General features: G+C 39.7%; 1 protein-coding gene across 1 annotated transcript in view; it reads left to right on the top strand.

Moving 5' to 3' along the window:
• Positions 1 to 13,346, top strand: part of LOC114663796 (ATP-binding cassette sub-family A member 13-like) — a 488,511-nt gene extending 475,165 nt beyond the window's left edge. Inside the window, exon 44 of the mRNA XM_028817717.2 lies at positions 12,587 to 13,346. Within this exon, the coding sequence (XP_028673550.2) occupies positions 12,587 to 12,673 (87 nt within the window). The 3' untranslated portion in view covers positions 12,674 to 13,346. The remainder of the gene's footprint in view (positions 1 to 12,586) is intronic.
• The last annotated feature ends 9,297 nt before the right edge of the window (positions 13,347 to 22,643 follow it).

Here is a 22,643-nt window from a genome sequence, read left to right on the forward strand (position 1 = left end):
CAGAGGAAAAGTACTGAACAGATGTTTTCGAGCTGCGTGGGGAAATTTGTCAGTTTCTAGAAAGCAAAGGGAAAGACACAGCAGAGCTCCGGGATAAAGAGTTTCTGTCTGAGCTGGCATTTCTCTGTGACATCACGAGCCATCTCGATGTGCTGAACCTGCAGCTTCAGGGGCGGGGCCGTGTCATCACAGACATGTACGCTGCAGTGAGGGCTTTTAAAACAAAATTATGCCACAGATGTGCCTTTTATTTGACATTTGATTTCACATGTGTTTATAGTATTAAGCTTTGCTTGTTCCAGATTCAATGTTTAAGCAAAACTTAATTTTTTTCCATATGTAAAGGTTCATCGTTATAAGTGATGAGAAGGGAAAACTTCCTCAATTATAGACATTTTTTCAATAAATATCAAGGTTGGCCCGTGACTTTGTCCAAGTTTTTAATTTTGGCCCACAGTGTTTTTGAGTTGTATTTGAGTGGGCGACACAGTGGTGCAGTGGTAGCGCTGCTGCTTCGCAGTAAGGAGACCTGGGTTCGCTTCCCGGGTCCTCCCTGTGTGGAGTTTGCATATTCTCCCCGTGTCTGCGTGGGTTTCCTCCGGGTGCTCCGGTTTCCTCCCACCGTTCAAAGACATGCAAGGTTAGGTGCATTGGCGATTCTAAATTGTGCTTGGTGTGTGTCCTGCCTGGGGTTCGTTTCTTGCCTTGCGTCCTGTGCTGGCTGGGATTGACTCCAGCAGACCCCCGTGACCCTGTAGTTAGGATATAGCGGGTTGGATAATGGATGGATGGATGATGTATTTGAGTTTGACACCCCTGTAAAAGAGTATTTACCTGTTGTCATGAAGAACACTGTGAGGAGATTGAGGACAGTGATATGTGTTATGAATAATAAATGAATGAATAGCAGAAGATTTCAGTTCCTGTGACTGCTAGTGTTTGTTTGTCTAAATCTGAACAGTTTTCTTTCACTCTTCATTCTAAGATGTGTCAATAATTGAAAGCTTTAAATATTAAACATGTTTTATGTTATACTGTATAAGAGAGCATTACCTGGACCTTTTAACAATTTACATCTCCTTTCTGGTAGTTGTAATAAGTGTTTTTTTTTATAAAGTTTCTTTATTGTTTTCAATGTAATTTTGTTTACATAGAAAAGTCCTCTCCTTAGGACAATGCAGGGGGGAAATATCCTCATTATTTTGAATAAAAAAAGCCTCATTTGATGAAACTGCTCCATTAGAAATCTAACACGGACGGTTTTATCGTTACTGGATTTCCAACTGTCCCTCTTGAAAGGCAGGGTGCAAACAAATAGGATTATATCAGAATGATGTATTTCTTAGTCCATATCAATATGGTTTAGCATGGAAAGGGAGTCTAGTATTCCTTTTTGTACTTTACATTGCACATCTTTATTCACAACCTATCACAAAAATTCAATCTGCTGCAACCCTGGTTGAGCTTTCAATACTAGTAGAGGCCACATTTTAATTTGACGCCATTACCATCAGTTACAGTGCACCATATTGTGCTTCATATACCTTCAGGGATGCAAGGATATGAATCATGTTTAGGTCCTTTAAGTAACACTGCACAGATTTAGAGGACTCGCCTGTAAGACATGATTTAAAACTTCATTCCAAACCACACTATTTTGCTTTAATATGTCATGGAATCAGGCACTTTTTAGTCATAAAAGTGGAGATCAATCGGGTGATGCTGACTTTTCAATAATTGGTATTATTTGGGGTGTTAAGATGGCACAGTAGACAGATGTGTGCTGCCTTGTAGTTGCAGTAGTCTCAGCCTAGTCCCTTCCAGTGTCCCTCCTGTGTTTTTTGTGGGTTTTTCCACAAGTCGTTTCCTTCCTGTGTACCAAAAACACATATGTAGGTTAAACAGTAACTCTCAATTTGTCTCGTTTGAGTGAATGAGGGTATACAAGTGTGCTCTGCAATGTTCTAAAGAAACAAGGATGGAGAAAAAATAACAGAATATAATTTGAAGCTGTCAACTCAAGACCATATTCTATCACGATATCAATTCCACTAAATAAAAAGTGAATAATAACAATACCTGATGTCCCATCTAGAATTATTTCTCATTTTGCAGCCCCCACAATTTTAAAATTGGATAGAGTACATTTGAAAATGGATGTATGGATAGACATATAATGTGGAGCTCAGTGACTCCTGCAATGTAGCCATTCATATAAAGTAAGGCATTGCCTCTCTGTGTTGTCAGAACATGAGCAATTTATCAGAAGAGAGAAAGTTATTTTCTTGTTTTTCAAAATTGCCAATTTTATTAAATAAAAAGTAGCAGATTGTATTCTCAAAAGAGATGGCACATTTTGTTTCCTCTGAAAATTAAAAGTAAAAAGAGGTTTTATTAATCCAGTATGAGAGCTGCAAACAGAAAACTCTGATTTGCAAAGTAATCACAAATGATTCCTGGAGTTGCCACAAACGTTCCAATGATTTGTATTTTTTAGTGTTTTCTTAAATATGTCTTGTCTTTCATAACTGTTTCACTTATTTTTAATGTTATCACTGGATAAGCTTTCCAAAGGGAATAACCAGAACTCTCACTCGCTCCCCAGTCCCTTGTCCTGATGTGAATCATAAAGACAACACTGACTTGTGCATCCCAGACCATTCATTGCCTATTAACAGCTTATCCAAATGAATTAAAAAATTAAAAAAGACTAAAAATGCAGTCTATTTGTCTGCCCCTTTGCTATGTCTCATTCTGTTATAAAAGCTTTATATGTTAAACAGAGTACATAATGAAAATCACATTGCATAGTTATAGGAATGGAAGAGTAGTCACTGGTGTCTTACACGGCATGCATCTTGTCTTCTGTGGGGAATTTAGTGTTTTTCATTTGGGTTTCTTCTGGAGCCTCCAGGATTCTCTGATTGGCTACAGACAAACTGTTAAGTAGATTTAAAACTGTAAACCTCTGGTATGCCCAGCTGGAATGCCCAGAGAGTGGAAGGACCGGGAAAGGAGCAGTATCTCCCCTGGAATACGAGAAGGCAGGCACCCTGGTGGGTGTTGGGCCATGGGAACAGAGCTTGGAAACTCAAACCTGTGGGGGCCCATGGTCACTGCCAGGGGGCGCATGGACATTGGCTGAGCCCTGGACTGCAGCACTTCTACCTCACCAGGAGGTGCTACAGGAAGGTCATCAGGGAGCTCCTGGAGCATATTCAGGTGAACTATAAAAGTGGCCGCCTCACTCCATTCAGGGAGCTGGAGTCGGGTGGCAGAGGACAGAGCTTGTAAATGGAGGAGTGATGGTGGCAGAGAAGAAGGGAAAAGACAAAAGAAAAAATGTGTGCTTGGTGTGTGGGTGTGTTTGTGTGAGTCCTGCGGTGGACTGGCCTGGATTGGTTCCTGCCTTGTGCCCTGTGTTGGCTGGGATTGGCTCCAGCAGACCCCCGTGGCCTTGTGTTCGGATTCAGCGGGTTGGAAAATGGATGGATGGATGGAAGAAAAGACTGTGAGCTATAGTGCTAGCGGGTTATGCACTGTGAATAAGGCGCAAAGGACTGTGTAGTGAACAAACAAAATAAAAGCGTGTGCGTGGACTTCTGTGTGTCCTGGTGTCTGTCTGATCTTCCACAGAATGAATGTATCCAGCAATGGACTAGCATCCCCTCCATTCATATTGTTGAATGAAGCTGCAGAAAATGGATGGTTGGATGACTTATGTCACTTTTCCAATAGCTCCAAAACCAGAAGCCAAAATAAAACAGGTCAATGGCTGGGTTTCCGGTGTTTTTCCATTACAAGCAAAAATATAAAGGAACACATTTTATATATTGATCATATCAAACACAGGAGACAGATGTTTGCATTATTACCAAATACTTGCGATATGGAGGAAATTACTGTAACGCTAATTGGTCTTTTGTTGCTTTCTTATACTCGCGCTTGAACAGTAGTTTATAGTGTGCAGGATGTCCATTCCAACAAGCTTTGTGTTATTCCCAGATGAGCAGCTCATCATTACAGGCTGAAGCTTCAAAGCTGCATTGACATTCCTAATAAATACATGAAGAGTTTCTGCAATCTAGTTGTTCAGCGTTGAAGAAAAAAGCAAATATTTCACAAATCTTAAACATCTTATCTTAAACATGTATGTATGTTTTATTATGCCTGCTTTTATGTTAATTATAATTAAAATTATTTGTGGTAATTTTATCACAATGCCATTTTATTTGGCATAGGCAGTATCATTGTCATGCTTTTTCATGGTTGATGTTATCAGAACTCCCTTCTTTAAGTGTTAGAGGAAACAAAAAGGTGCTTACAAGAAATATTTAGTGTTATAACTTTTCTACTGGGGCGGCACGGTTGTGCAGTAGTAGCACTGCTGCCTCGCAGTAAGGAGACCCGGGTTCTCTTCCCGGGTCCTCCCTGTGTGGAGTTTGCATGTTCTCTCCGTGTCTACGTGGGTTTCCTCCGGGTGCTCCGGTTTCCTCCCACAGTCCAAAGACATGCAGGTTAGGTGCACTGGGGATCCTAAATTGTCCCTAGTGTGTGCTTGGTGTGTGTGTGTGTATGTGCCCTGCGATGAGCTGGCGCCCTGCCTAGGGTTTGCTCCTGCCTTGCACCCTGTGCTGGTTGGGATTGGCTCCAGCAGACCCCAATGACCCTGTGTTAGGATATAGCGGGTTGGACAATGACTGACTGACTGACTTTTCTACCTTTTTTTAAAACTTTTTGGTTATATCAATTCTTTCCAGGCTGCTTTCATGCAGTGAAAAAGCATAAAGACCAGAAGCTGAGAAATACTCCCCTAATAGCATCTTTCCTCTCTCTTGAAACCCAAAAAATTACTAATTAAAACCAAAGACAATAATCATTCCTGTAACCAGGTTGTCAGAGATGGCTGGGGTGGCGACCTGGCCGGGACGCCCAGGAGGACCAGAGGAGGGCTTGCGCCTCCTCCAGACCACGAGAGGGCGACAGCCCTGGTTATGTTGGGGACCACGGGTGCAGGGCTTGGAAGCCCAACCCTGTAGGGATCTGTGGTCACTGCTAGGGGGCACTCCAGTGCCTAGAAAACCCTGAACCTCAGCACTTCCGCCACACCCGGAAGTGCTGGGGGGGAGAAGAAAGGGGACACCCGGAGTCCTTCCTGGTGCACAGCCGACAGTTCCGCCACACAGGGGAGTGGAGTCAGAGGAGTGTCAGAGAGCACCTGGAGCCCATCCGGGGTTGTATAAAAGGGGCCGCCTCCCTCCAGACAGTGACTGGAGTCGGGCGGAAGTGGACGTGAGTCTTGGAGGCGGGGAGTGGAGGCGGCCGGAAGAAGGAAGGCACTGGAAAGAGAGGCCTGGACTTTGGGGGATTGGTGCTGGAGGCACTGGGTTGTGCACTAAACTGTAAATATTGTACATTATAAAATGTGTGTCTCGGGTGACAAACCATTATCTGTCTGTATGTGTCCGGGGCTTGTTCCACAAGGTACATAGCTTAAGTCTAAAATCACTAGGATCGGAGCTTATTTTATACAGAAATACAGTATCACAAAACTAGGGATGCTATGATTGCTGCCATGTCATCTTAAACACTGGAATAGCAGGGACATCACACACAGCCACATGCCAGTCATGTGACCTGCAGTAAATGGCATTGCAAAATGGTGGCTCAATGTCTTCATCATAATCAGTCACATGATAACACAAATTTAACACATACCACATATAAGGAAAATATTCCTAACATTAAAATCCATCCATCCATCCATTATCCAACCTGCTATATCCTAACTACAGGGTCACAAGGGTCTGCTGGAGCCAATCCCAGCCAACACAGGGCACAAGGCAGGAAACAAACCCCGGGCAGGGCGCCAGCCCACCGCAGAACATTAAAATCCTTTTGTTTATTTCATTGCCTAGTTTTTTTTTCTTCTCTTTTATTTTCCTTTGGTGCTTCATTTCACCACGTGGACTGTAACAGAAGCAAATAAAACCAGTGTGTGAAAATGCACCAAGCAAAATAAATCTTTAGTCGCTTTAGTCTGCAGAGCAGATTCTGTTGTAATAGGGAACTATTATTTTGAAATGGTCTGTGAATACAAGCATTACTTTGAAATGGTTTGTATGTTCTATTAGGCTGCAGTGAAAGTGTGTGTGTGCTGCGTGCTGGTTAACTTAGTACTCTGTTCTGTGAGGCAATCACATAAAGAAAATGGACCTCCTTTGCATCTCCTGCTGTGGCTGAATTATTGAAGGTGCTGCAGATACTGCAATATTATCAGGCTCTCTTTTAAGTGTTATGATACCCACTGAGTAACACCAGTAACCAATCTTTGATTAGTAAGAACTCATTAAGGTGTTTGTTGGCTGGCACAGGTTCCATAGCAAGTGTGTGCCAGTAAATATAATGACAGGTGTCAAGAACTTTCACAAAATGTCTGAGGTAACAAAAGTAGATGCCTTGATAGCCTGGTTCCTCCAGGGTCCTGTATGGTAGTGAAAAAGCAGCATTTCTGTCTATAGGACAGCAGTACTACAGGATATCAAACAGTGCCTATAAAAAGTATTCATACCTTGGAAGTTTTCATATTTCATTTTTTATACAACATTGAATCACAGTGAACTTAATTTGACATTTTTGACACTGATTAAAGAATCATAAATGGCAAAATGAATAGAAGATCTCTGTAAAGTTGTCTATATTAATTACAAATATAAAACATATAACTGATTGAATTAGTATTCACATTCTCTAATACAACACATCTAAAGTATCACTGGTGCATCCACTTGGATTTAGAAGCCACAGAATTGGTTAAGCAGAAATTCTGTCTGGTGTTTCAATTGATTGTGGTATAAATGCGACTTATCTAAATGGTCCAGCTTGGTGTGAGTCAGTATTGTAGTCTAACCTATACAATGAAGACACAATGAAGAACACTTCAAGCATCTCTTTGAAAATGTGATTGAAAAGCACAAATTGGGATGGAGGCAACAAAATATCTATGTCACTGAATATCTGTTGGGGTCCCATAAAATCAATCATTAAGGAATGGAACGAGTATGGTACGGCCATAAATCTGCTTAGGGTGGACCGTTCACAAAATCTAAGTCAGGGCAAGAAGATTAATGAGGGAGGCCACCAACAGACTTATGAGAACTTTGAAGGAGTTGCAAGCTACAGTGGCTCAGAGAGGCTGTATCTGTTGTTTAGGTGCTTCACCAGTTGCAATTTTATGGGAGAGTTGCAAAGAGAAACCTACAAGCAATTACTGTAAGCTTCAAATTTAACTTCTCATTAACACAATTCTTCCACTACTTTCAAGTTAGAAAATTTGCTAAACTGTACCTGCCTCACCTCCCATCTATTTCTACTAGAGAAGAAATATTTATCAGTCTTGAAGACTCAGCATCTTCACAACATATAAAAATAGTTTAAAGTCTCTTCCTTTCAAAGATCCCCAGAGCAAAATAGGGCTGTCACTTAACATTTCAGAAAAGGAGTTGAAGGCAGCCATGCACAGAATTCACTCTAGCTCCATATGCACAAAGTACACAATTATTCAACTTCAAAGTTTATCTCGAGTGCATTTATCTCAATTAAAACTATCCAAAATGTTTCCACGACAAGATTCAACCTGTGAACGTTGCAATCAAGCTCCAGCCTCAGTGGGCCACATGTTTAGGGCATGCACCAGATTAACATAATTTTGGACAAAAATCTTTGCATGCCTATCAGACAGCCTTGTGTGGAGACCCAGATGAGCTTAAAGTGGAGAAGGACAAACTGTAATTGCCTTTACCTCACTGCTAGCACGTTCAGTCGTGGCCAAAAGTTTTGAGAATGACACAAGTGTTGGTTTTCACAAAGTTTGCTGCTTCAGTGTTTTTAGATCTTTTTGTCAGATGTTTCTATGGTATACTGAAGTATAATTACAACCATTTCATAAGTTTCAAAGGCTTTTAGTGACAATTACATTAAGTTTATGCAAAGAGTCAATATTTGCAGTGTTGGCCCTTCTTTTTCAAGACCTCTGCAATTCGCCCTGGCATGCTGTCAGTCAACTTCTGGGCCAAATCCTGACTGATGGCAGCCCATTCTTGCATAATCAATGCTTGGAATTTGTCAGAATTTGTGGGTTTTTGTTTGTCCACTCGCCTCTTGAGGATTGACCACAAGTTCTCAATATGATTAAAGTTTTGGGAGTTTCCAGGCCATGGACCCAAAATTTCGATGTTTTGTTCCCCTAGCCACTTAGTTATCACCTTTGCCTGGCATGGTGCTCCATCATACTGGAAAAAGTCATTGTTGGTCACCAAACTACTCTTGAATGGTTGGGAGAAGTTGCTCTCAGAGGATGTTTTGGTACCATTTTTTATTCATGGCTGTGTTCTTAGGCAAAATTGTGAGTGAGCCAATTCACTTGGCTGAGACACAACCCTACACATGAATGGTCTCAGGATGCTTTACTGTTGGCATGACACAGGACTGATGGTAGTGCTCGCCTTTTCTTCTCAGGACAATCTTTTTTCTGGATGCCCCAAATAATCGGAAAGGGGATTCATCAGAGAAAATAACTTTACCACAGCAGTCCAATCTCTGCACCTTTTGCAGAATATCAGTCTGTCCATGATGATTTTCATGGAGAGAAGTGGTTTCTTTGCTACCGTTCTTGACACCAGGCATTCCACCGAAAGTCTTCACCACACTGTGTGTGCAGATGCACTCACACCTGCCTGCTGCCATTCCTGAGCAAGCTCTGCACTGGTGGTGCCATGAATCAACTTTAGGAGACGGTCCTGGTGCTTGCTGGACATTCTTGGGTGCCCAGCAGCCTTATTCACAACATTTTAACTCAATCAGCATGACAGAGTGATCTACGGACTTGTCCTTCTCCACACTCTCACATGTGTTAAGGAGAGGATAACTGAAATAATGTCAGCAGGTCCTTTGGCTGAAATGCAGTGGGAATGTTTTTTTGAGGTTAAGTTCATTTTCATGGCAAAGAGGGACTTTGCAATTAACTGCAATTCATCTGATCAATCTTCATAACATTCTGGAGTATATGCAGATTGCCATCATAAAAACTGAGGCTGCAAACTTTGTGAAAATTAATATTTGTGTCATTCTAAAAACTTTTGGCCACAACTGTAGGCCTATCTTGCTCTACTGGAAGAATCCTAACCCACCTCTTTTACGTCAGTGCGTAACTGATGCCCCATACTATCTGAAATTGGAAAAAAAAATCATTGTCACTCTGAAGATCTGTTCAAAACATTTTAAAAATATGGCAGGATTTAATCAGCAGCATTTTAGAATAAGCTACTAAATTTAGAGAAAAGGATACTCTTCCTAACTTGCTGCTTCAAGGATTTGCTTTGTTGGCTTGCTCCCCTCTCTTTCTTTTGGGTGGGGGTTGAATTTTGGTTTTGTTCAGTTTTATTTGATTGTATGAATTGTTATTTGCATTTAAGTAATTTATAAAATAATAATAATAAAAAAACACCACTTTAAAAATAAAAATGGATATGACATGTCACCTAGAGTTTGCCAGTATGCACACGGGAGACTCTGAAGTCATCTGAAGTCATCTGGAAGGAAGTTCTATGGTCTGATGGGACCCAAATTGAGCTTGTTGACCATCAGACTGAATGCCACGATTAACATAAGTCAAACACTCTCTATGGTGAAGTATGGTTTTGGCAGCATCAGGTTGTGGTGATGCTTTTCTGCAGCTGGCCCTGGAAGGTTTGTGAGGGTACAAGGAGAATTAAATACAGAAAAATACAAATAAATCCTGGAGGAAAACGTGATACAGTCTACAGGGGACCTGTGTGTTGTTTTCTAGTAAGACAGTAACCCCTAGTATAAAACCAATACTGCACTGGAATGGCTTAAAAACAACAATGTTAATGTCCTGGAGTGGCCATGTCAACGTCCAGGTTTCAATTCAATTGAGAATTTGTAGCTGGAGTGGAAAACTGCTGTTCACTCACAATCACTAAGCACCCTCACAGAGTCTGATCAGTTTTGAAAGAGGAATGGGGAAACATGGCAGGGTGTAGAAGTGCAAAGCTGAAAGAGGCCTGTGGACTCATACTCAAGGCTGTAATAGCTGCCAAATGTGCATCTACTAAAAACTTATTTTAAGATATTGTCACGCATGCATTCTATGGGAAGGCTAACCTCACAAGGCAAACTGAGGGGCAGATGGGAATGAGACACAGCTATTAACCTGTCTTCCTCTTCTAGCCCTAGAATAGCAGAGGAGCCCTTCAAAGACCAGTGATGTTCCTTCCAATTTCCCATAAACATCCACCTCTTCTGGTTACCCTACTATGAAAGAATGCAACTGGACATCAGCATGTATTAAAAGGATCACAACTGTCAGAGTCAGACTGCCAGAGATAAGATGATCGTTCGCAAACAACAAACGTTTTTCCCAAATTAGCATGGTCACTTTTAACTGGGGATCTTGATGGAGACCCCAACAGCTCATAGTTCCTCATTTCTCCTCACTAGTGGTGAATTTTTATGTGATCAATTACTTTGCGTTTTACATTTGTAATTAATTGGGACAACTTTGCAGAGATCTGTTTTCACTTTGACATTAAAGAGTGTTTTTCTGTTTGTCAATGTCAAAAATCCATCCATCCATTTTCCAACCCACTGAATCCGAACACAGGGTCACGAGGGTCTGCGGGAGCCAATCCCAGCCAACACAGGGCACAAGGCAGGAACCAATCCTGGACAGGGTGCCAACCCACCGCAGGAAACATACACAAACACACCCACACACCAAGCACACACTAGGGCCAATTTAGAATCGCCAATCCACCTAACCTGCATGTCTTTGGACTGTGGGAGGAAACCGGAGCGCCCGGAGGAAACCCACGCAGACACGGGGAGAACATGCAAACTCCATGCAGGGAGGACCCGGGAAGCGAACCCGGGTCCCCCAACTGCGAGGCAGCAGCACTACCCACTGCACCACTGTGCCGCCCCAATGTCAAAAATGGCAATTTAAATCCAATGCTCGTATAATAACAATAAGTGAAAAAGTGAACACTTTCATAGGGACTGAATACTTTTTGTAGCCACTTTAATATAGCATTTGTAATAATAGTACAGCCAGGTTAATCCAATTTTGGGGTTATGGGGGGCTGGTGTATATCCTTGTTGCACCAGGCTCAATTCAAGAAACAAATCTGTCCATGGGGCGCCTGTCCAGCACACAACTTGCTTATACATGTGTGTTACCATTTATAAGGGGCCAACTTGGAATGACCCATTAAGCTAACATGCATATCATTTTGAAAGAGGGAAGGAGAAAACCAAATAGACATGGAGAGACTTCACATGAGGCTGGGATTAAATTGTTGAATTCTGCTCTGTACTTATAATATTTCTATTGCACTACTGTATTGTATTGAGGATTACTTGTGTTCTGTTATGTGTATTGTATTTACTCCCTTTTTTTTGACACCCATTGCACGCCCAACCTACCTGGAAAGGGGTCTCTCTTTGAACTGCCTTTCTCAAGGTTTCTTCCATTTCTTTCCCCACAAGGTTTTTTTTGGGAGTTTTTATTTGTCTTCTTAGAGAGTCAAGTCTGCGGGGCTGTCAAAATACAGGGCCTGTTAAAGCCCATTGAGGTACTCCTTGTGCGATTTTGGGCTATACAAAAATAAATTGTATTGTATTGTATTGATTACGACAAATGGCTTAACTAATGCACCAGTTAATTCCAAACTGTATTATTCCCATTTGCAATAAATTAAATATCTGTATCTACAGACTGCCACAGAGGCATAAATCGCTTCTCCCTGCCAGCGTACATCTAACCTTGAGACTAGGAGCTGGTCAGCTGCCTTCTCTATTAGCCAGAGATCTTGGCACCTTTGAAGTTATACCGGAGAAATGGCATTTGTTTTATGTTGTTTTTGTCTTACTCTTTTACTACCTTCTTTTACAGTAACAAAGTCTGTTCAAGGGACTCTTCCATGGCCATTTGCATGCTGTAATGCCATATTTTAGGAATGTTGTGTTTGTCTTCTTAAACACCACACGTCACTAAACACACCTTCCAGAGGAAATCTGACCCCATTACAGTAGATAGAGCCAGCTTCTCTTACAGCATGCATATCATAGACAATCCTTTTATCCTCTGAAACTCTTTGTATTTCATTAAGTTGACAGTCTGTATGTGCACGCATTCAGGTCAACAAAACTTACATCGGGTAGCACTGTTGCTCAGTGGACCTGAAACAAGAAAGATTGTCGTGTCAGTGTGGTGGTTTTCTGCACTAGACCAGCCTGGGGAAATTTTGAAAAATAGTTTAAGGTAGCACAGTATAATCATTCATAGTTTTAGCAGATTAAGATTTTCTATACGCTTGCCAGACAGAGTCAGGAGACACTCTCCCCTGAATTGCAGAACATGAAATTGCTTTCATCTAAACAATTTGTTTTAGCCAAGTCAACACTATGCTTCATCTTTCAGAGGTTTGACAGTCTCAACAGTATTAAGCAATTTGTTTGAAATAAAGATGAAATAGTAAACTTTTCCCCTCTTTTCCTTTTCAAGGTTTTCATTAATTTTGCCCTTCAGCAGAAGGATGCTTCAGAATGCGAGGCTGAATCAAAAACTCCGCAGCAAGGAATGGGAGTCTAGGACGTCTGTCGCGTCACTTGTTACTTCAATGCCGTGTCTGTGAAAGGAGACGACAGCCAGCATTCATCAGCCACCTGTTTTTAAAATGAAGCGTTTTACACTCTGCCAAAGCTCCCTCTTCTGGACTTCTACAGCAGTCAGCACACATATGGGATTCTTTAACAGCCCCAATGTCCCCCATGGGCATCTCTGGTTGATAAGTTGCCCTTTAGTTTGGGTCTTTTTTCCTTTGTGGTTTCATCTTGAACTGCTTTTGCCCTGTAACAGGGTAGTGGTGTCTTTGCTCCTGTCTAAATCTTGCCAGCTAGCCATTCCTTCCTGATAAGGAAAAATAGGACAGATGATCAAAAATGTATTACTTCTGGACTCAAAGAACTACATCTTCTGGACTGATGCCCCCGCCTGTTGCCGTTTTTATGGCCATTTAGCAGCGTAGAGTATCTGGTTTTCCTACCCTCCTGCCATTGTGGGTCACCCTACATAGTGGTTTCACTTGGGATTGTCCTGTGCCATGCTGGTGGTATTTTTTGCCCCTTTTGATACTTTGCTAGTCAGCCTCCCATTTGCCACAGATAACAAAGAAGCAGAATTCTTAATAATGTAATATTTAAGGACTTAAAAAAATTCATCAATGAAGGCTGACATTGCAAAGTAGAAATGCATCTACTTCTAGTGAAAGGGTAATAAAGCAAAAATATTTCTTTAACAGAAAAAGTGACACTCATTAAAACTATAATAGGAATACATAACATTAAGATTCTCATAGTACAGAGTATATTCATTGTAATTTCTCAGTAATTCCCATCTTAATTTGGAATTATTACTGTGTAACTTGAGTAATGCTAAAGATAGCTATTGATTTCTCATTTTTATTTCATAACTGATTGTGTACCTGCCTATACTAGTACTCCATACTAGTTACCCTGTGGTTAGGGGGTGATTTCTGAATAATTAGAATGTATACACACTGTAGAAATAGACAATTCATGTATATCGTTGCCAGTGTGATTATTACAGTAGCAACACACAACTGTTAAAAACTGGGCCTTCCAAAAAAACGATGAAAAGAGTACCAGCCTATAGACTGTAAAATCGACACATCAGTCAGGTATAAATTTCATCAAACCCAAAAGAAACCATGTAGTCAAAATATTTTGAATATTTCCTGGGAAAATAAGACTAAAGAACGTTCTGGTGCTTAGGAAAGTCAACAATGAAAAAGAAAAACTGGATGGTTCTCACAATATGACTGAACACTTACTGGTAGTAAATTAGGTGAGGTGTCCTCCACCGGCTCATTAAAAGCCATAAATTAAAAAATTATTAAAAATTCTCAAATATTTTAGATAACATTCACAAACAGGTTAAGTAGCTCAAGAAATTTCCATTCAGTGCACTGAGCTCATTCGTTCAGCTAATAGCTAAGCTATCCCAAAATCTCATTCACATACTTCTTAAAGGTTGTCAAGGTTTCTGCTTCAATGACATGTCTCGGTAGTTTGCTTCAGATTCCCACAACTCTTTGAGTAAAGAAGTGCAATCAGTGAGCAAGATAAGAGTCCAAAAAACATATTCTTATATAATACGCTACCGTGGCTGTCCGTTTGTCTGTCCAGGGTTTTAAATCGCCTGTAGCTCGCAAACCATTTGACCTATTGACCTGCAATTTGGTACACATATACTACATGCCCTCTACTGTCTGCTTTTGGGGTGATGATTTTTATTGCTCTTTTTATTTTATTTTACTGTAGAATCAACTCCCGGCAGCAGGGCAGCCGTGTGGTGCATGCTTATGGGCGCCGTTCTCATTCCTACCACCTTCACCATCACTTCCCTTACCTCTTCATATCTTAAATCATTCATGAGGCAGATTGAACAATTAAGTGCCAGCTTAAGTGAAAAATTAAGAAAAACATACTAAGTAATTGCAACACAGAAACTGACTTAATCAGTTTTAACGCGAAAAGATGCCGATAGAAGAAGAAGTGGGCCGCTAAGGTGGAGAAAACAAGAGCTGCTCACGTAGCAGCAAGCGCATCAACCTCTGAGCAGACAAATGCTAAACATACAGAGAAAGAGCATAAAAAGTACAAGTCAAGTGTATTCACTACACGTTATAATGCAGTATGCCGTTACTGGTATGTACATAACTCCTCTCTCAAACTGCTTATACACCCAGTCAGATTAAACGAAAATGTAATGTTCCACAAACAACTAGAGTTCTGTGATAAAAATGAACCAGAATGAAACTTGCATTAGCACCAGTTGTTCATTTTAATTTGCAAAAAAAAAAAAGGTACTTTTAGTGATAATGCTTGGCTTGTGATTTCTTGCTGAAGACATAAAATATGCTAATGTCATGCAATTAAAGAAGCTTCAGTGGTTGGCGACCTTGCATAAACCATCTCCCCCCAACAATATTAGAGAACAGTCACTCCCAAAGCTGCATTTTCAAATCAATGGAATGGTTTAGTTTTCTTGAAGCATAGCTTTTAAGTGTTTCCTAACTTTTAATGCAATTTTCAAAACTTTTTAGGCACGCCTACCTGTCTTACCTCGGTCAATAAAGATTGCATGACTTCATGCCAATTCTTCTTTACTAGACATTTGCCCTCTTATCCATTTTCTTTGCAGCAATACAAGGGTTCACTAGTGGTCTTTTAGTTTGATTGTTTAGTTTCATAATAAAATTATACTAAATGTTGGTGTTTTTTCTTTTAATATTTGCACTAACTAAATAACAGTGTTTTGCTTGTTCCATTGACTCTAACAACTCATTACCTTTATGCTCTTGTAAAATAGGCACATTTTACTTGCAGGACGGAGGTGAGGTTTCCTCCACAAACCGCCTGTAATTCAGCAGTTCAGAGACAGGCTGTCTAGTTAATCAAAAACCCCTTATCTTCACGTGAATGGATGACTACACTCACATATGGACTAACATCCCATCTTCAGCCAGTTCTTACCTGGCATCATTTTCTGCTGGGATAGAAATATGCTTCGCATCACCTTGACAAGAAAAATTCATAAACTGACTGATTCATATGAAGAACTTTTTTTTTTCATCTAGAGAACTGAACTGGGTCCTGCTTTCTAGACATGAATGTTAGGAGAGGTTCCGACTCCCTGTAGCCATAAAAAAAAGACTGTTTAAGAAATCTAGAGGACTTTGTAGAAACATTGTACAAAATACAGTTCCATGGAGGAATCAAATTGAACTCCAGCACTGTAGGCACAAAGTCATCTTACAGCATACTGTTAAGTTCATAATTTGTATCTATATTATGGTGGCACATACTCAATACACAATAATAAAGCAAATATAGCTAACCCTCTGGCTATTCTAAAAGGTCACTGCTCATGATTACCTTATATATGCTGGTGCCCTTACTGATTTTCCACAATAGCCATTACAATAACTGCTTCCCTAACCTTGAAACCTGTGCTCTCACATGCCTGGCTCTTTATTTGCAGAACTCATTCCTCTCTCTAACACAAAGATGAGTGCATGACCAAATAGCTTGAGTATTGATTTATTCTGGTTCTCTAATAATGTGGATTTTGTGATTTTATTTTAAGTGCACCATTATCTTTTAAGACTGATTACAAAAACAGTTTTTTATACTGTTGATGGATGACCAATGATGCAAGCAATAAAGTAAGGCAACAGTTTATCACCTCCCAGTATAGCTCAACATTGTTAGATTATTTATTTAACTCTCCAGGAGTTTGTCCTAGCTTTTGCAAATTGTAGTCTGGACCTTAAACCTTATAATTCAAATGATGCAAGCTAATGTGCTGAAATTTCTTTTCTTCACAGCAATAAAAATGTAATTCAAGATGGACAACCTTAAAGAAATACTTCACCCAAAAAATGCATTTTTTTTAATATTTCTATGATTCTGACCACTGCCCTAACACTATAATATACAGTATATAGCAAAACATTTTCAAGCCCATTTACTGTAATTCAGGGATGTGAGGGGGTAGCTGTAGACTATTCTGGATGCATCTCATGAAAGACAGCAACCAGCCCCCCAAGTAATGTGCCACCCTACCCATGGCTACAGTCACAAGGGGCCAAATTTACAACTGTCAATTAACCTAACATGTAGATATTTTTGGATGAGTACTCATAGGACAACTCATGCAGTCATGGGGATGACAAGCAATTGGACAATGACCTGATTTAGGATTGGAGCACAGAAAGATGGAACCATGAGTAGCAGCTCTGGTTATAAGACAACCCTAATACAGATTGGATGTTTTATTTGAATTATTCTTACTTTTGGCATGTCTATTCAAAAAATCAAAATGAAATTCATTTAAGGCCTTTTATTTAGACTCCCAAATGCATTGCTCTTTAGAACTCTCCTATACTTTTGGTAGATGTAAGTAATGGACATTAAAACACATAAATGTTAGGTTAAACGACAATTGTAAATATGGCCCTTTTAGACTGTGGTCCTGGAGAGACTAGTATATGCTTCAGGGATGGGTCCTGCCTTTCATGAGATGCTTCCAGAATTGGCTACAGCCAACCTCTCCCAGCCCTGAATTACAGTAGATGGGTCTATTATGTTACATGTTTTATAATATTAAGGCAGTGGTCACCCAAGAGTCAACAGAGCATGCAGTGTGGCAGTAAATCAACCAGAGCCATTTGCAATGGCCAGTGAATGCTGAAATTTTAAACTGTGACTTGTTTATTTTATTTCCAGGATACCAGGAACGCACCCAGCCTTCACCTGGCTCACACACTTACAAACAGAGACATGTGGAACTGTTCAGATAAGGAATGTATTAAAATACAAAATAAGTAATGAACAACATGCATGCAAAATCCCACCCACCAAAGGAAATAATTATTTAACTAACACTGAACAAGGGAAACCTCACAAAAACACTCATGATGCAGTCCACAAACAGTCCGTTTCCTCAGATGAAAATGATGATGATGAATGGAATGAAACTCCCCATGAACAGCCTTCTGTACAGTGTCCATTTATCTCAATTTGGTGGAGGTAGTAGAAAGAATGCCCAAGTGAGGAGGATGTCCTAAAATAGACACTGTACTCCTGAATGAAATGTAAAGTTTTTGTCCTACCAGGATGCCGATGTATGTGAAGATTTGTAATGAATGAGATGGCTCCCCAGATGTAACTGTTTTCCATTCCAGAAAAAAATCACATATACAAGCAGACACAGGATAAGTGCATAAATCCAGGAAAAACTGTAATCCAAAGGGATATAGTATTTGTAATCCATTTGTGGGGTGAATCATTGTAACAATGTACAGGACAGCAACTAAGACCACAGCCGCTGCACAAACAGAATACTACCAGTGAAAAGCAGTTCCTTTTTGAAATCTTTTGGGGTTACGTGACCAACGCTCTTCCTATTTGACCCCCTCACCACACGCCCCAGATCAGCATATGATAAAAAGCATTAAAACAATGAAAGGAGAAAAAAAAGAAAAAGGTATATTTACATATTAGCAGACAAGAAACTTTATTAAACATAATTCCCCAAACAACAAGTACATAACACAAATTGAAGACAAACATTCACAGATTAGGGTGTGAAGTGCTGTCACCAGAGATAAGCTGATTCCTTTAAATCATCCCAAATTGGATCACTATCCTTACAGTTCAAGGGCACGGTGAAATGCTGGAAGCCCAACAGAGTACGCCAGCAGCCGATGCCAATATCATAAATGTTCTGTCCTATCGGTCCAAAAAGTTGATCGCTCTGGTGAAACCACAAAAAGGTTTGACTTCAGAGACACATCGCCCTTGTATCCCCAAGTAAAATAAAACTTTCTTCCAGCAGGTGGCTCGCAGGTGAATTCTTGGAACTAATACACTGCTTCTCCTTGCTTCACCACTCGATGTCTCTCTCTCTCTCCCTTCCTTTCCATGTTAAATCGTCTTCAGCCCAATCGTCCAGTCCACGCTATGTCTTCCCCTTAAAGGTGTAGTTCCCCATTTTTGGTGAACCCTCAGCAACCCATTTCCTGATGTACACCCTAAGGAGACGCAAACTAACAAAGGGGCAATAGTACATGTGGCACCCACTACAACAAAAATACATCAGATGAATGCAATCCCCTTTCCAGTGTCTTACACCCACTTTTTAAAAGTAGCGCCTCATCTTGATCCTTCCCTCTATAAAAAATCTTGAAATGCCCAATAGTGTGGTACTCCTGGGGTTGCTAAGAATTGCAGTCCCTTTAAACATCCCTACTACACATTGATCCATAAGAAAGTCAGTTAGTACATATCATTTGATACAGGCTCAAGACAAAGGGAGAATGACTTGGCATGTGATGATCTGGTACAAGTGTGCATATTCTGCAGTTAGATGTCACTGTGACTATCCAAAACACTTTCTCTTAATGTACTGACTGCACAGGATATCAGATGTTTAAAGGAAGATGGAATCAGAAAGTGGATCATAATATTAAACAAAGCCAAGGCCGTAAACGGGAGGAAAGGATTCAAATAAACAAACCCTTGGATGTGAAACAGAACTGTAGATTGAGAAATGTAGCAAGAGAGTCAATAACTGGAATGTTTCAATTAGACTAAGCCAAAAGACAAGACACCAAACAAAGTCTATAAACACAAAAGTGTTTGTAACCAGAGATATCTTTATAAAAACATAATGCTATGGTTTTTCTTTCTACTGATTTATCCACAAACCTGGACATCCAGGAAATATTCAATTCTGAACTTTATATTGCCGAGGTAATGATGTCATGTGTTGCACGTTTCTGGTCATCCTGCCTACCAATAGGGAGGTTTGCATCACAAAGTGCAAAAAATGACAACACCCATAATAAAAACAAAATAGTGTAGTGGGAAGGAATATTTCAAAAATAACTTATAAAAAAATAAAAATGATTTAACCATTAAATTCTTTGAACTCTAGAACCCATAAACGATATCTCCATTATTTTAAGGTGTCAAAGGAATGACTGTAAAAAATTAAAAACAAAGTGAAGATCATCACACTAGCAAACAACAAAGAATTAGCAGTTTTTTGCAAATCATTCTTATTTAAGGAAACATATTTGAGCAAAGACTTATACTAATAGAAATAATAAAAAAAATGGTAGGCATTTTTACTAATATGACAGCCATAACCCACAAACAGGCAAATAGTAAAGAGCAAAAAACAAAGACAGAGGCAACATCTAAAAGGAAAGTATGAACAAAACAAGCAAATAAACACAAAGAGTTTTGATTAACACTTTGAACACATGAACGCAAGGTACAATTTAACTTGTATATCATTGAGCCCACCAAAGCATTACATACAAGAGTTAAACATCTTATACGCCAATGCAAAAGCAAATCAAGATGGTGATGATCCACATCATACCATCTGACAGTGCTAGATGTAACTCTGAGCTGGCTTTGTTCTTGCATTGCACTTTGGCATCTTAAGCTCATCTGTGAAGTGGATTTATCTCAGTCATGATGGTAGTGGACGTCCCACAATCAACTCTTAAAGCTAATTTACATGTGGTGTGATCCCTGTACCAAAGGACTCATAGGTTCATAAAATCTAAATCCAGGTCTTCAAAAAAGAGATCATAAAGACTAAACCCACGTTTCTTTCATCAGAAGCTGAATATTGACACTCAGAAGTGGCGCTTAAAAACAAAACAATGTCAAAATCAAGAGGCTATAGAGAAATGTGACTCTATAACCACACATTTAGAAGCAGGAGTGTTTGTAGTGCTTGTGACAGTAGTCTTTGTCATTGAAAACACATGTAAATAAGTAACACAACAGCATTCCAAAAACGTCTGGACTTACAATCACACTATTCAGGCATTTCCTTTCAGAATACAAAAGCAAACACAAACAAGATGCATTTTGCTTGTAACACAGCAGGCTGTCTTTTTCTAACTTCTTAATTTACTGATTAAGACACTTCAAGAAAAATTCTTCTCCTTCCTCCTACAGATACTCATTATTTATTCTGATGCCAAGATAAGTACATTTAAATTCCAGAAGAACTTCACAAATTTGCAAAGTAAAGCTGATAGTCAGTTGTAATATTATCTTTAGTAAAATGTTCTGCAAAACGGAGTCGCACAGTCATACTAATTCCTAATTATTATATTTATGTAGTGTTCAGAACAACATTATTGAAATCTGCCAAAGGGCACCATTTAACAGTACATGGTTAAACAATGACCTAGAAACACTTACTTACTTACACTGTAATTTTGCTATGTATACAGGCTTATATGAACACCTTATCAAGTAAAGGAAAGCCAAATGTCACCCAATCACTCAGAGCTATTTAACTTAAAAAACACATCGTAATTAATTATTTTTAATATGATTAACTGGTGCTTTATAGTGTCAGTTCAGTTTGAAAATGTTGTGCTTACATGACTGTAAGCAATATTTAATTGCCAATGCAAAGCAGAACATTTAGAAACAGGGCTGGACACCTATGGCAGTTCTTTGAAAAGCTTCCACACTTTTTTAGAATTTATTTTTATTTATCTTAGAGGCATTTCATATTCTTTACTTCTCAATGTAGTGCCCCTGAGATTAGTGGTCTGTTTGCTTCTGAAAGCCTTGAGAAACCACAAGAATTTTTGTGGGAGAATGCAAAAATCAGTCATGCACAGCTACTTTCATCTCATCATCAACTGCAAAGCAAAAACCTCTGCTAGTTGTGATGTGATTTCCTCCATCATTACTCTTCTGTCTGAGATTTATGTTAGGTAGAATGCCTAGAGGGGGCTCGGTGGTCTCATGGCCTGGAACCCCTGCAGATTTTTTTTTTCTCCACCCGTCTGGAGTTTTTTTTGTTTTTTCTGTCCTCCCTGGCCATCGGACCTTACTTTTACTCTATGTTAATTAGTGTTCTCTTATTTTAATTCTAACTTTGTCTTTTTTCTCTTTCTTCATCATGTAAAGCACTTTGAGCTACATTATTTGTACGAAAATGTGCTATATAAATAAATGTTGTTGTTGTTGTAATAGCAGTGGCCCTAGCTTCTCCTTCTCATCAGTGGTTGATGCTGGCTCGCACACAGAGTGCATCCATTACACTTATTCAACCAATGTGAAATATTTCTTATATAAACTTCTGCAAGCTAAGGTATTATCCCCATCCTGAGCAAATAAATCAATGTGAATTCCATCTCTTTTAATGCCCTTTGCCCTCAACACTTGTCTCTTTTTCTTTGGAGCAGCTCAATATTTACAATGCCATATACATGACTAGGCATCAAGTACAACACTGGCAGCAAAATCAACAGACTGAAGGCTGCAATGTTACTAATCTCAATGAGCTACCTCACAAAAATGGCTTGGATACAATAAGGGCAAAAAGAAGAATCCTTGTATGTACAATAAAATAATGTTCACATGGAACAGAATGCAATGTAGAGTGTATAAAACCATTTAACCCATGTATACATGGGACTTGTATACACTATTGCATATCCAGGGTCTTTAGATACCTGACATATATTTAAATTTGAATCAAGCCACACACAACCATAATTGTCCAAACTTTTATTGAAAACCCTTCCCTGTATACCTCACTTCTTTTAAAACTAATCTGATCTCTTTCCCTCTACAATTCATTATCTTCTACTGTCTTTGTTTTCCTGCTGCATGCTTCTCAGTCTCATCATCTCCTATCAAGGACAGTGACTCTTTCAATGGCTTCCTATGTCGATAAGTGTCAGCAGCACTTCTTTTCTTATTTCTTACCTCACTGAACTCATCAATACCTAAATAATGAGTAACACGATAGAAATGCAGCTGTAATAACACCTTCTTTGTTCACTGTTGCTTCTGTAAGAAGGGGTTACAGGTGGCGTAACTTATGCTGTTTCACTCTGTGCGGCTGCTTGCCACCTTCACCTTCTCCTCTACAATTTGCTGCTCACAACATTCATGATCTGATAGCATCAGAAGTCTCACTCTGC

Source organism: Erpetoichthys calabaricus, chromosome 13 (assembly GCF_900747795.2).
Source record: "Erpetoichthys calabaricus chromosome 13, fErpCal1.3, whole genome shotgun sequence".
Taxonomy (NCBI): domain Eukaryota; kingdom Metazoa; phylum Chordata; class Cladistia; order Polypteriformes; family Polypteridae; genus Erpetoichthys; species Erpetoichthys calabaricus.